Below are 15400 nucleotides of genomic sequence, written 5' to 3'. Positions count from 1 at the left end.
ACAGCGTTCAGCAAACATGGCGTCCGACCTTTATTCCACGGATGAGTAAGATTATGGCGATACCAAATAGAAAAACTGTTTAAAAATTAAAACCTCTTGCACAAAAAACTGCGCCCTGTTCGCTGTATTCCTCTTTCGGGGATTAGTTGGTGTGAGGCTCAGTTTTGTTCTGTTTTTTTGCAGGAACCATCTTTTTGATCACTTTTTATTCCAAGTTTTTGGGAGCTGGGACAGTTCTGGCATTCCATCTTTTTCACAGCCTTCCCCGCGCACAATAGATACGGAATTTAGAATCCTTCGTTCTCTCTTTTTGTCCCCACAGCCTTGAATGTGATCATTTGCTCACCTGAACTCTATACTGTAATACTTCAGTATTGCAGTATTCTATCGATTTCTGGTGTTGCTATAAACAGACATCTATGCACCGCGGCCTTCAGTAGACTTTGGGTGGCCATCAAGTTTTGACTGCAGCACTGATCACCGAAGCCAACGGGGGCTGTCAGACAGCTGAACGCTGCGGCTCCACGACTGCCTGACGTAAATGTACAGTTGATGTCATGAAGGGTTTAGAACGGGACTGAGCACTGGGACGCCACATAATCTAGAGAACAGGGGTCCCAACACACCGCCATGTGAATGGAGCGGTGACTACTCAGCAAGTCCTCCCCTAGCCCCTCAAACACACAGCATCTTTAAGGCCGCGCTCACACATACGTTCAAAAATATGTCCAAAACCGCGGCGGTTTACTGCGATTTAACGTGACATTTTCAGACACATGCTACATCTTTTTTTTTCTTCTTCTAAGACTGCTTTCTTCCGGATACAGCGCCACCCTTGGCTGTGGGTCGTGTGTGGTATTGCAGCTCCCATTCACTTTAATATAGCTACATACATAATGTTGGAGGAGGGGCGCTGTGTTTGGAAGTAGGCAGCCTGGACAACCCCTTTAAGCCGGATGCCGCTTCCTCCCCCCAGCAGAATAAGCACACAGCAGCGGTGTCGTTCACGTAGCAGCCTTATTTTATTGATGGATATGGAAGCTTAAAAAAAATTCTGTTTAAAACCAGTCAGAAAAATAATAAAGTGGGGACTCCACCTGGTGGTCCCACTGCCCCTCCCCACCGGCCGCAGCATCCGCCGCTCGCCTGCAGACAGGACACCGAGGCAGTCGTAGGAAAAACAAAAAGTGGCACATGGCGTTTATTGGCTGGAACTGGCACCCCACCCCTCCCCCCACACAACATGGAGGAGCTCCGCAAGCGGACGAGACCCCCCATAGAGGTGTCGGCACACCATTACAGAGCACACATACAGTAATTAACAGAATGATCCAAGACCCCTTAAAGGGGAAGGTCCCCACAGATAAGTGCCCCATCATGTAGAAGGACAACCCCCATCATACTACAGTACAAAGAAAAACTGCAGGGCAGCCGGGTATGTCACCCGCCATGCTGGGGTAACGGGGCAGGTGAACACCGACCCCTGAAATATGGCACTGGTACAGCACGGCGAGATTTGGTCCTTAAAACCAGCATTTAAAGGGTGTGGCGGGTCATGGAACTTAATGGGGCCCCCGATAAAATGGCACCCACCAGTCACAATAGTAGGAAAGAAAGTAAGGGCTACACAGAGGAGGGGTGCGGTCCGGGCGAGTGGGGGCGGTGCTGGCGGCGGGTGGTGACGCACGGGTCTACAAGCTGTGCAATTCCTGCAGAGTGTCGTCCAACATCTTCTGCATCTTGGAGTTCTCCTCCTTGGTGACTCGCAGCTTATCTGCAGGAGGAAGAAGAGACAGTCAGAGGGACTACAACTCCCAGCATGGACACAGCCCATCACACTCTTCAATGACAGCGGAAGCAGTGAGTTCACATCCCCACCAGGGGGCTCTAGACAGCAGCATAGGTCACTGCCGAAGCTGCCTGCGGTCTGTATACATACTTGTAGGTGTAATGGAGTCGCTGGCGAGCGGCCCAGGAGAAGCCGGAGACATCGCTGTTTATGGACATAACCCGCACAAGTCACATCATGTCTTCTACTCCAATCACAACCAGAGCTGCAGAGCATTGAGAGCTAAGTCACATGACTCAGCAGGGTGGAATTTCTAGAGCAGCTCTGGATGTAACTGGAGAAAACTGCAGCATCGTCACCAAATACCTTATGTAGATGGAACCAAGAGCGAGTAAAGTGGATGGGACGCAGACTCATCTGGGCTAGAGGTAATAATCCTGCCCCCCCCCCCCATGGCAGTGTCTGGTACTGCAGCTTGGCCCCATACCAGCCCCCTGCACAGTGGCAGCACTGATCCCAGAGACAGGAGGCCGCCCCAGGAAAGCAGAACACTCCACCCCAGTCAGAGCCCCCCTCCTCCACACTTTCCCAGGCCCACTGGGTGACCACCACCCATCTCCCCTGCTGGTCTAGGTTTTGGTCCTTCAGGAGTCCAGGAAAGCTGGGTGACCTCTAGTGGAGAGTGGCAGCTCTACTGGTCACCCAACTTTCCCAGGATCAGATGTTCCTGCTACACTAGAACCACCAGAATAGACCTCATACCCCTCAGACCATACAGTCTGCTCCAGTCTTCTACACCCTGCTGAGCACCCACAATGCACTGCACAGTACAAAGTCTTATGGACTGCAGCGTTTGCTGTACACTACATCTCCCACAATGCACCAGTTAGGTATCTGGTCCTACAGCCCCATACTGAGTGGTGTGTGGCTGCAGCTCTAGATGGGACTGGAGATATATGTAAAGCTCATCAATCCTAACAGTCTTCTATAGTCACATCCAGAGCTGCTGGCACAGTACTGAGGTCAGTCTGTAAGCCCAGACGTCTCCCGGTCGGTTCAAACCGCCAAGCTTTGCAAGTCCTGTCTGGCCGTGATTTACTGTGCATTATGGGAGCTATTGTGTCCTACAGCTAGGAGTGTGAGTGGAGCAGAAGATGAGGGCAGCTCTGGATGTGACTAGTGTAAGCATAAGACCACCTCCCATCTTCCCTCTATGCACCGACGGTGCTCCACCCCTCGAATAAAGAGGACGTCTCCACACTGCGATTCACAACATGGACGTTTATTCAGGGTACAGGCCAAGCAACGCAGCTGACAACCGGGACGCGACAGCAGGCTCCGCCCACACGGGGCTCAGGAAGGGGCTAGATTCCAACTTTTTATTCACTCCGTTGGTTCGCAGTATACGGCTGCCAGTCAGTCCCATGTAACTAAACCGGAACCCAAATATTGATACTTCTCACAGCTGAGGGTGTGTTACAGTGTATCAGTATAGACTAGCCGTGCAAGTCTCCCTCCGGACAGTCTGGAGTCCACAGAGGCTCTGCAATGATACAGTGTAACAAACCCTCAGCTGTGACAAGTATCAGGTCAGGATGGATTTTAAGCCTATGAAATGTCCCCAGCAAGCAGAGATCTTAGCTGGAATTCCAGCACTGTGGTACAATTTATTTGCAGGGGACCGACGACGGCGGCAGCAACAGCAGCACAGTCACATGACCCTGTGAGGTCCGCCAGCTCTGGGGGGGGCTTCATTACACTAGGAGGGCGAGACGCAGAATCCGGGATCAGTCCTCCGCTCCACAGGGTGGCAGCACAGAGCGGATCTCTCAATACCGCTGTATGTGTAGCACCATCCGCAAAATCCTATATGAGGGGGGACGTCGATGAGCCCTGGTATATACATAATGGCAGACTGGTAAGGACGCTCCACGGCCCCAGACCGGGGATTACAGGGCCCGACCTCAGTCGCAGAGGTCATGGAGAGTGACCTTCAACTCACTAGCGAGGAGGCGGTTTTTCTCCATTTGGCTGTAGAGACGCTCTGCGGGGCGGAGGGGGCAGACAGGAGAGAAACAAGAGAGACAGACAGCACATGTTAGTGGCGGAGACTGAGAAAGACCACGCACTGAGCTTCAGCAGATCACAGGTTAAATCTGCAGTCACCTCCAGAGCTACATTCAGAATTCTGCTACACAAATGCATTTTATAGATTGTCATCGGTGCAGCTCTGGATGTGACTAGAGTAGAAGCCTTGATTATATAGAAAGTTATCCTATAGTACTTCGATACCATCCCATCAGACACCCTGCACCCCGACAGTCACCCTCTTTGGGATTCTTGTGTCCCCCCACACTCCAGCGCACCGCCACATAGCCATTCAGGACCCTAGATAAGCCGGCTGCCAGTAGTGACCACAGTGGGGGTCATCCTCTTAGTAGTAGTCTTCCTGCTGATCCAACATGGCTGCAACCTCTAGAAGTGTCACCCCCGCCCATTTACAGCTAAAAGTGGGTGTCCATATACAAAGATCTCTGCATGTCACACCTCCCCCAAAGGCGACAGGGAGAATTACACATGGAGGAAGTGACACACAGGACAGGAAACACTGCAGCAGATGGCGCCGATAAGCAGAACAGAGCCGAACCTCACAGCCCCTCCCCCGGCCAAACAGGAAGTGGAGCGGTAAACCATCTGGGGTCCGCAGACACTTTCTCATCCGCTGCATCCTGTGTAATGCAATGTTCCCCAACGTGCGACTACAACTCCCATCATGCCGAGAGTCGCAGGCTGCTGAGTTGTGCGTTCACATGTAGCGGAAATGTTGTAGTTCCTGCCGTGGCGCGGCACAAAGTCCACGGTTCCCCTATGTGTGAGAGCGCACCGAGGCTGCAGACATGGCCGGTACCTGCTGCAGTTTGATGAGAAATCTGCTTCCCATTCTGTTCAGTTTGGATCCAAGCGGTCATCTGCATTTCTCCTGCGCACAGCCTACAAATCTGTGTACGCCAAAAGTACCAGGTCACGGGGGTCTGCAGCTCGGCTGAGGATTTCTGCTACAGTTAGGCCCCCTGCACACGGGCGGAAACTCTGCAGCGGGATTTAGAAAACGCAATCCTAGGCAGACGGCTGCAATTGGTCCAACAAATCGCAGCATGTTCTATTTCTGTACGGGATTCGCAGAGGCCCGCACAGAATGTCAGTAGTGACAGGCCGGCTCTGCTCTGCGCATGCACTGGCTGGCTGGCACATCACAGAGCCGGAGCCGCGGGAGTAGATGAGAGCCGCACTGGTCCCTGCAGGGGTGCGGGTCGGGTCCCGCTGCGAGAATTCTCACAGCGGGATCCAACCCAGCCGTCTGCAGGCGGCCAGAAGTGTGAAAAATCCATGCAAAAACCATCCAGAGCAGAGCCGGCGGGATCACAGCGCACACCGAAATACGCTTACAGTACACTCCCCAATGATTGGTATGGGAAACCGTCCCTGTCTAAAAGCACTGCAGAAATCCGTGAGCGAAGGGCAGTCTGCAGCGGCGAGCCCCTTAGTGACGCCACTCATTGGGCACATAAGGACAACGATTTTTGGGGATTTTCTTTTTAAGTCAGCACTTATTATTCTGCCCACACAGCTATATGAAGACTTGCCTTTTAATTTACTGGTGTCTTTACATATTAATTATTGTGAAACTTAATTTTGTGGGGGCGAGGAGAGAAACATCAATGCTGCCATTCAATGACACCTGCAGTTTCGAGGCACATTACATAGGGGAGGGAAGACGTCAGCGGGGGTGCCCGCCCGCCTACATGCTGCAATCCAGTGTGTTCTCCCTGCTGCTGCAGTTACATCCAGCTTGCAAGCCTGCGCCATCCACAGGACGGACGTTTACATCATCCCCCGCCAGGGTATACATTACAGTGTATGCAGATTTCCCCATTCCGGGAGGCACACATTCTTAAAGAGGTGGAGGCCTCTGGCGTGTGCACACGGCGCACCAATGCAATGTTTACACAGTGACTGAGAACCAGAACGCGCCTCGCCCTTAGAGTCTGACAATACAGCAGCACAACCCAGTCGCCGCAGCAGCAGCTCAGTCTGACTTTGGATGCAAATGGAACGAACCCTCAGCTAAATGCAGCATGGGTTTTCAGGCTCTGGATGGAATCTGAGTTTTTCCAGTCAACAGCAGCAAGCAGAGATCTTGACAACGGAATTAAATTTTTCTTTCTACGACAACGGTTCACATAGAGTGCGACATGTAACCAGCGCACATCCACGGAAATGCCCGTTAAGTGATGTATAAAAAAAAAAAAAAAAAAAAAGTGGGGACACAGATCAGCTTTAGGTTGTACGACCTCAAGGTGGGATCAGCCCAGAAACCCACTGGCTTTAGTGAGATTTGGGGGCCACAGGCTTGCACAGTCTGTCAGCCCAGGGTACCAACAACTCCCAAGAGGCATCAAGCCGGTGGCACGAGGAGCAGTCAGCAATCCGAGACTAGCAGGGAACTGGTCTACAAGCGACTGCCCCCGGACGACGGCCAGTACGGACGTCTCCGTTCCCTTAGCGTGCTTAGATTAACAGTTTCAGCTGGCGCTTCTACCGCGCTCGGAAGCCCCCGCCGTCGTTGCCTTGACACGTCTGAAGAATCTGGTCAGACCAGCGTCCCTCCCCTTCCCCGTTCACCAGTGCGATTGGCTTCCGGGAAAGCTGTGTTGTAACGAGCGAGGGCCTCCATGCATCACCAGCTGAAGAGCGACAAGTGCTGTAGCGGCCCTTCAGCTCCATGATGCTAGTTTTCCCCTGCCGACTGTCAAGCAATCAAGCTTCCTTTTGCGTCGCCGCCTGCAGGTTGTTGTGTTTTCAATGACATTTAATGTACCAGATAATGCGCAATTCCATCATCCTTCGTGGGTCTTGTTTTCTACAGTGTTACGCTGCGACGAACAGGACATAACATTCTGTAGGTCGGTAGGGTTACGAAGAGAACTTAGCGTAGTAAAAAAAAAAAAAAAAAAACACGAAACTAATTTTTTTACATTAAAATTAAATTTGCTTCATCCACAACTTATTTTTCCATCCACAATTGTACGAGGGCTCGGCGTTTTGCAAGAGGTCCTGAAGTTTTTTAATTGGTACCATTTTGGAGTTAATGTGAGTTTTTGATCACTTATCAAATTTTCTTAGAGACAGGGTGACCAAAAAAGTGCAGTTCTGGAGTTGTGCATTTTTTCTGATGACATTCACTGTGTGGGGTAAGTAATGTGTTACTTTGCTAGAATTGAGTTTTACGCATGCAACAATACCAAATATTTTGGGGGCTTTTTATCCTGTAAATATGGGGGAATTATTATTTTTTTTTAACTATTTTTTTCTGGTAAAAATAAGTTGAGTAGAACAGGGGACTTGAACCTGCAGTGGTTTCATCTGTCATACAGTATAATGCAATACCATAGTATTACATTATACAGCATTCTGACAGCCAGTCTATGAAGATATGCCACGAGCAGGCCTGGCGGCCAATACTCACCTTCAGGATCAACCTATACAAACCCCCGCACTCGAAGAACAGAACAATTTAGGGGTACAGGGGCTTCCTGGTAGATTTGTTACCTTTGCAACCTTCTGGCTCCCCAACTGAAGAAACTACAACTCTCAGCATGTTCTGACAGGTCACCAAGGTTGCGCTAGACAGTTACCAGAACCGTCACTTAGAAAACTGTCATTTAAGTGATTCCCCAATACATTCTTGATCAGATTTCAGGGGCGACTACTTATACAGAAAAAATAAATACAGACGGAAGAGACCATTTATGTTTTTAGAAATGTGGTATAATCCATCAAAGAGAGAGGGAGGAAGAAGAAGAAGCCGCAGAGACTTGCTGGAATTATCTAAGGAATGAGAGAGAGACAAAAGTTGGTAGAGAGAAGCGCGAGGCGTCCAGGATCCATGCAGGTGGTGCACCCCCGTATGCCCTCCCCCACCCCCAGGGTTAGTTCTTCACACGCTAGGGTGCAGAGACATGTCTGACAGCGGCAGAAGGAGATGAGATCACACAAGCGTGACGCCCTGCCCTCCCCCCCACACTGCAATCTGCAAGCATGTAGTCTGTGGTTAGTGAGGCGGCCGTACCCCCCCAGCGCAGTCGCCTTCTTTTTGGGCAAGCACAGCACACGGTATTTACATGGAGGTCATGTCATTGAGGGCGTGGTCCAGCTCCTCACTAACTGCCTTGTACTTGAGCTTCTGTGCATACAGCTCGTCTAGGTAGGGAGAGGAGGAGACGGTTCACACATGACTCAGGGGGGGGAAGTGTACATACTTATGCAGGCACTGCCTTAGTCCTTACCTTCCAGATCATCGATGGTCTTCTCAAGTTTGGCAACAGATCTCTCGGCAAATTCTGCCCGGGTCTCAGCCTGTGAAGAGGGGAATCAGGTCAGTGATGGCAGAGGAGTCACATTTGAAGACAACATGGCTGGCCACCGGCGCCTTGTTCGGGCCCCTCCCACCACGCACCTCTTTTAGTTTGTCTGTCAAAATCTTAATTTCTTCTTCATATTTATCTTCCTTTTGTGAATACTAGAAAAAGAACAGACAAGTAAATCAATGCGCGAATCCAACGAGGACACAAACCCCTCATGGTCACCTCTGCCATACCCCAAGAGGAAACCGTACATCTAACCAATAACCCCTGACATCAATCCCCGAGGGTCTGCTCTCAGCGGGGGTTTGCCGTATGTGGTTTTTGTTTTTTTTTAAATATATATATTTTTTATTTATTACTTCTTCCCTCAGATCCGATCCACAAGGTGACACGAAACTACTTATCTCCGGCATCCGCAATGTCCCGCAGCAATCTGGTCCTGCAAGGCCCTGCCTCCGGCTTCTGCGCACATGCCCTATAGGAAAAATTTTGGGCGCACGCGCAGAGGGCCGGAGAGCTCGGGAGATTTAAAATCTCCCTACTCCCAACTAGGAGAGGTAGCCGAGAGCAAGGAGAGGTCACTGAAGGCCGCAGTATGCAGTCCCCGGTCACATGATCGACCGTACCCGATGAAAGACGGAAATCATGTAAAGTTTTTTAAAAAGTTCAAAAACTTTACATTTCATCTCCCCTCACGGATCGTATCGCTGCATGCTCATGGACGGGATTTCCATGTGCTGGTCGGGGCTCTGCAGTATGTCATATACTGCAGTATTGGCTCTAGCCAGTAGATGGCGCCATTGTATAATGGCAGAAAAAGAAAGCCCCCTTGGAAACCCTGAAGTCAAAATTGGACTGCAAAAGGTTAACCCCGTCTGCATGTACTCTTAGGGAGCCTTCATATATGCGCTGCGCTTTTTTTTAAACGCAAACCTCATAGGACTTTTTAATGTTAAAAAAAACAAAAAAAAAACGCAGCGATATCGCAAGTGTCAAAGCACCCTTATACACGTAGTTTTTACACGCATAGTATGCAGCAAATATGCAGGCAGCATGCGTATTAACTGCAACCATATACTAGAATTGCACATTAAGGCCTCATGTCCACGGGGAAAATCAGGCCCGCTACGGATTCTCCATGGAGAATCAGCAGCGGGTCCCTCCTGCCCCGCGGACATGAGCGCTGAAAATAGGAATTTAAAAGAATTTACCCATCCGGAGCGGTTCGGGAAAGTCTTCTCTTCCTCACGGCCGGATCTTCTTTTTCGGCCGGCGGATGAATTCGTCACGGCTGCGGCACGTCGCCAACGTGCCGCGCACATCCGCCGAGCCGAGGCAGGAAAGATGCGGCTGTGAGGAAGAGAAGACCTTCCCGGTCCGCTCCGGATGGGTAAATTCTTTTAAATTCCTATTTTAGGTCTCCCGCGGATCCGGACGGCTTCCATAGGCTTCAATAGAAGCCCGCGGGAGCCGTCCCCGCAGGAGACCCGCATGAAAATGGAGCATGGTCCAGATTTTTTCATGCTCCATTTTTTTTAAAATCACTTTTATTGACCATCCGCGGGTATTTATCTACCCGCGGGTGGTCAATGCATCCCAATGGGGTGCGGATCCGCGGGCGGGAGAAGAGTTAAAATCCGCTGCGGATTTGAATTCTTCTTTTGCCCGTGGACATGAGGCCTAAGCACCAAAATAGGACACACTGCATTTGGCATGTGCATGGAAAGCCGGACTGAATGGCAAGTGTAAATCAAAAAGGGGTTAGGCACTGCGGCCAAAATCCGCTGGTCTGAGTGCGCCCTCTGCAGGACTCATGCACATGGGCAGATTTAGTTTGTCTGACATCGCAGCATATACGGACAGAAGCCATGCACCCCTGCAGAGTTACACCTGGGGGGCTGCTTTTCTGGCACCATATTCTCTGCCAACAACTTCACGTACAAACTTTAGTCTACACAGTCCTCAAGGTCCAAGCACGCAAGAAAAAAGGCGCGATACGTTCCACAAACACCCCGTGTGACTGAGCCCTTTCTGTCCGCCTCCACACAGGATCCGCTGTGGATATCTCACAGCATGTACAGCTCACGCCGCGCGGTGGGGATGTGAAGAAATCTCCTTCCCCTGGTGCGGACCCTATAAGCAACGATTCTGCATCTGGAATCGCCGCAGGTTTTCCGTTGCAGAACGCCCATAGCACCTTCACCACAGGAGAAGCGGTCCAAGAGGTGGATCCATCAGACGTGGATTTCGGCGTGTGAACCACGCGTCTAGTAAAACATCTCCAGGAGGCATGAAGTGCGGGCCTGCAGGTACGAACACCTAATACGGGCCCATTATACTGACAGGGAGAGCAGCTGGAGATCCTCCTCAACTGATTGGTTATTACAGGTCACAACTTTTAGTATCAAGAAAGGGTTCATTTACTTTCACAGACTGTATAAGAGGAATGGAGACCCCAGTGCCCTCCGAGGACGCTCCTCTGGTGCACCCCTTACCTTTTCCGCCTGAGCCTCCAAGGACTTCAGGTTGTTGGTGACATTTTTCAGCTCCTCCTCGAGCTCGGCACATTTGCTGAGGAGGCCGAAGGAGGAGAGAGAGGAAGAGAGAGAAGAGACAGAGTGGAGGGTTGAGAAGAGAGACTCCACCATGATGGATATTAGGAGGAGACCGCCACATCCTGCCCCACGCAGCGTCCTCTCCTGGCTGACAGAGAGCAGGATATGGTGGTGCAGAGTACAGGGTGACGACACAAGGAGAGCAGCCGGGACAGGAGCAGCCGCCATGTTTATTGTACCTTCTCTTCAGATGCGTTCAGACACTTCAGACTCTGGTCTAGGAGTCGGATCTGTTCGTCCAGCTCACGGACCCGGCTGGGTGATGGCGGCAGGAGATGTATATGTGTGGGGGGGGATCGTGCGTTTTATGCAAGGACGGAGGGATATCAGCAACACACAAAACAAGCCAGGATAGGAGGGGGTGAGAGGACAGGGGGCAAAAACAAAGACATCAAATTCAATTCATGCAAGGATGACGAGGTTAAACAAGGCCCGAAAAATTAAGACCACGCTCGGGAAACATCCCACTATTTCTGTATTATCCTCCAGAGCTGCACTCATTCTTCTGCTGGTGGAGTCACTGTGTACATACATTACTTATCCTGTATTATACTCCAGAGCTGCACTCACTATTCTGCTGGTGGAGTCACTGTGGACAGACATTACTTATGTACTGATCCTGAGTTACATCCCATATTATACCACAGAGCTGCACTCACTGTGTACATATATCATATTGAAAGATTTCAGCTGTGAAGCCTGTAGAATTCTGCATAGATATATAGCTTCCTTATGAGGTCGCTCACTACATAAGGCTGTGGCTCCTTGCTCTCCTCCCCCCTTGCACTGGTTTTGGAGGCCTCACCCGCAGTTTGCCATATGACCAGTGATTTACTATAGCTGCCAGCAGGGGGCTCCCCCACCCCCTACTTTTCAGGCCTTGTATAACAGGAGTGGGCAGACTAGGGGAACTGGGGAGATACTCACGACTCTGCCTGCTCCGCCCTTTCCTCTGTGCGCTCCAAGTCGCCCTCAATGATCACCAGCTTCCTGGCCACCTGTAAGAAGACATTCCCAGGAGTCAGACCAGACCCCTCGCTGTGCAGCACCCTCCTTCCCCCGTTGTCCTGGCGGCACTCACCTCCTCATACTTCCTGTCCGCTTCCTCGGCTATGTGCTTGGCTTCCTTCAGTTGGATCTCTTGTAGTTCCATCTTCTCCTCGTCCTTCAGAGCTCTGTTCTCGATGACCTTCATTCCCCTGCACATAGACATGGGTCAGGCTGTATGGCAGAGCCCAGCCATACAGACAACCCCAGAGGATCGGCGGCGCTACTGCAGCCTGACATCACCAGTAAAGTAAGGCCCTGTTCAGATCACACTATCAGCCACCCCAAAAAGGTTGACATACCGGCCTGACGGACGAACCCTACAAGACGCCAAGTATAGATGGGTCACAGGGGGCCCAGGAGACGCCATGTCCAACACAAGCACCCAGAAGGTGCCCCCGGCAGTGCGGCTCGGCACCCTCTGCCAGACTCTTCCATTAAGCCTCCTGGATCTACGAGTCTGGATATGTTGTGGGGTTGATGGAAACAACTGGTTTGGTGGCTGCCGAGGTCGTAAATCCAGTGGATGACATCACTTTCCAAACCAGTTCCTGAGGAGCTGCTGACAGAAAATCAGCGTCTGCCGAGGTCTTAATATGCAGCGCTCCTCGAAAGCCATTACCCTGCCTGATAAAGGGGAGGGGCTTGTGTAACGCATCAAGGGTTAAATTAAAACCCCAACGCAATAAGGGATTTTCTGAGTCATCAAACAAGCAGAATTTCCTGCAGCTTCCCTCTCTATCTAGTGGGACGATGGACAGGGCCAACCATCACACACCAATGTTCCTGCAGCTTCCCTCTCTGTATCTGGAGAGACGATGGACAGGGCCAACCATCACACACCAATGTTCCTGCAGCTTCCCTCTCTGTATCTGGAGAGATGATGGACAGGGCCAACCATCACACACCAATGATCCTTCAGCTTCCCTCTCTGTATCTGGAGAGATGATGGACAGGGCCAACCATCACACACCAATGATCCTTCAGCTTCCCTCTCTGTATCTGGAGAGATGATGGACAGGGCCAACCATCACACACCAATGATCCTTCAGCTTCCCTCTGTATCTGGAGAGACGATGGACAGGGCCAACCATCACACACACCAATGTTCCTACAGCTTCCCTCTCTGTATCTGGAGAGATGATGGACAGGGCCAACCATCACACACACCAATGTTCCTGCAGCTTCCCTCTCTGTATCTGGAGAGATGATGGACAGGGCCAACCATCACACACCAATGTTCCTGCAGCTTCCCTCTCTGTATCTGGAGAGATGATGGACAGGGCCAACCATCACACACCAATGTTCCTGCAGCTTCCCTCTCTGTATCTGAAGAGACGATGGACAGGGCCAACCATCACACACCAGTGTTCCTGCAGCTTCCCTCTCTGTATCTGGAGAGATGATGGACAGGGCCAACCATCACACACCAATGTTCCTGCAGCTTCCCTCTCTGTATCTGGAGAGATGATGGACAGGGCCAACCATCACACGTTCCTGCAGCTTCTCTCTTTCTGTATTTTGAGGGACCTTGAGACCGTGCCAGCCATCACACATGGTCCTGCTAACCTGCAGCTACTACCACTGCTTCCAGACTACAAGGGCATCCCGGAGGGTCCACTCACCGCTCGCTTTCATCAGCTGACTTCTCCGCTTCCTCCAGTTTCAGCAGGGCGGTGGAGAGGCGCTCCTGAGCGCGGTCCAGCTCCTCTTCTACCAGTTGGATACGGCGGTTGAGCGAGGCAACTTCAGCTTCCGCCTGGTGAGAGAAGAGCAAGCGGTCAGTGCTGAGTCGTTGGCCAATTATAGCTTACATATGCAAATCTGGCACCACTGAGGGCATGAGGGTGCGCGCCATCATCCGTGCTAAAGGCTCTGCCAAGTTCCTTAGGTAGTGATCAGGACATGTATGAGGGGCCCCTCTAGTCAGTGCACCCCCTGCTGACAAGCACTGCATTCAGACTGGCACATGCCCCCATATGGCAGCAGCAGGACTCATTACCACAATACCCACCGTAAGAGTGCCATGTCTACAGGACCTCATCCCAGGAGGGTGTGCCCACACAGAGGGCATCGCCACATCACCACCAGCATATTTCCACCTCCTCATATCTCGCTGGGAGTCGGACATCCGCTCGGTTGCCATCGAACCCAGAAAGACATCTGGACTCGCCAGCGGGCGGAATAGATGGCAACAACGCATCCGCGCCCACACAGGGTCCGAAGGTAGTTAACCCTTCATAAACAAGGCTGCAGCTACCGACCCCGCTACCAACCCAGGGAGACCGCTGCTCTATTTACAGCCATCAGTATGGGGGGGCAGAGCATCCACACCAAGATGGCCACAAATGCGCCATACTGGACCTAACCTCTGTGCGCAGAATTAGTCCGGGCACAGACCACCCCCCCCCCTCCCCCTGCCAGGCAGAGATGGCACAGCACAGAGGGAGACTCTCCCCAAGAGATTGCATGGGTCCCACAGTCGGGGGGCAGAAGAGGCCAGCAGTCACCCCTCACTGACCCCTCACCCACCACACCAGGGGCCACATGGGCTCCTCAGTTGCTGTCAGTGAATGGAGTGGCTGAAGGTTTGTCACAATGTATTAGTCAGCAGACACACTGTACCGCCCCCGCTACACCCGGGCTCCTCCAGGAGGCAGTGTAGCACTACAACCCCCAGCAGGGCCAGCACGACTCCCGGGCCCTCACCCTGCCCCGCCCACGCCGGGCGTCGCCTCACCTGCTCCCGCGCGCGCTTCTCGCCCTCCACCTCCCGGCTCAGCCGCTCGGCCCGCTCCTCCGCATCATCAGCCTGTTGCTGCAGGACTTGAATCTTCCTCTTGACGGCCTCGATGCTGGTCATCCCCCCGCCGGACATCTTCTCTTCCTCCCTCTCTCTCACGGACTGCCAGGACTTCCGCTCCCCGCGCGCCCGACACTTCCGCCGCCACGCCCTTATGTGCAGGAAGCCGGGGAGCGGCCGGGAGAGGCTGCCACCTGGCGGCGAGCGGCGGAACTGCACCACCCCGGACATCCTATACACTGCTTTACCAACGGAGCCTATATGCAGCTATCCCATATACTGCTGCCCTAAATACCGATCCTATATACAGCTGTCCTATATACTGGTGCTATATACTGCTGTCCTATAGACTGCATCCTATATATTGCTATGCTATATACTGCTGTTGTATATACTGATCCTATATACTGTTATTCTATATACTGATCCTATATACTGCTGTCCTATATACTGCTGTCCTATATACTGCTGTCCTATATTCTGCTATTCAATATACTGCTGTCCTATATACTGATCCTATATACTGCTGTCCTCAATACTGCTGTTCTATATAGTGGTCTACACATTGAGCCTATATACAGCTGTCCTATATACTAATCCTATATACTGGTATCCTATATACACCTGTCCTATATACTGCTACCCTTTATACTGCTGTCCTATATGCTGATCCTGTATACTGTTATCCTATATACTGCTGTCCTATATAATTATCCTATAC

General features: G+C 51.6%; 1 protein-coding gene across 8 annotated transcripts; it reads right to left on the bottom strand.

Moving 5' to 3' along the window:
- Nucleotides 1–1003: 1003 nt before the first annotated feature.
- LOC136633236 (tropomyosin alpha-3 chain) lies at nt 1004–14820 on the bottom strand. 8 transcript variants are annotated; one of them, XM_066608806.1, is made up of 9 exons: nt 14617–14818; nt 13502–13635; nt 11911–12028; nt 11757–11827; nt 11009–11084; nt 8307–8369; nt 8137–8206; nt 7972–8050; nt 1004–1774 (listed from the first exon to the last, which is right to left on the bottom strand). In XM_066608806.1, exons 1-9 carry the CDS (start codon nt 14752–14754, stop codon nt 1771–1773), a joined length of 753 nt encoding a protein of 250 aa, XP_066464903.1. In that variant the 5' UTR covers nt 14755–14818; the 3' UTR covers nt 1004–1770. The 8 variants fall into 8 exon arrangements, with proteins under 8 accessions (XP_066464903.1, XP_066464905.1, XP_066464901.1 ...); XM_066608809.1 differs by lacking the exons at nt 1004–1774; nt 11009–11084 and adding exons at nt 7597–7678; nt 10710–10785 and having other exon boundaries at nt 14617–14820; XM_066608805.1 differs by lacking the exon at nt 1004–1774 and adding an exon at nt 7597–7678.
- Nucleotides 14821–15400: the final 580 nt, after the last annotated feature.

This window comes from Eleutherodactylus coqui, chromosome 6 (assembly GCF_035609145.1).
Source record: "Eleutherodactylus coqui strain aEleCoq1 chromosome 6, aEleCoq1.hap1, whole genome shotgun sequence".
Lineage (NCBI taxonomy): Eukaryota > Metazoa > Chordata > Amphibia > Anura > Eleutherodactylidae > Eleutherodactylus > Eleutherodactylus coqui.
This window is presented reverse-complemented; position numbering and strand designations above follow the sequence as displayed.

Bases quoted from the DNA above. Each gene is read 5' to 3' on its own strand.
- LOC136633236 (XM_066608809.1), bottom strand. From the start codon at position 14,754: ATGTCCGGCGGGGGGATGACCAGCATCGAGGCCGTCAAGAGGAAGATT. The intron at 11,828-11,910 runs GTGAGTGCCGCC...GTCTTCTTACAG, and splicing joins CGGACAGGAAGTATGAGGAG to GTGGCCAGGAAGCTGGTGAT. The intron at 8,370-10,709 runs GTAAGGGGTGCA...TTCTTTTTCTAG, and splicing joins TGGAGGCTCAGGCGGAAAAG to TATTCACAAAAGGAAGATAA.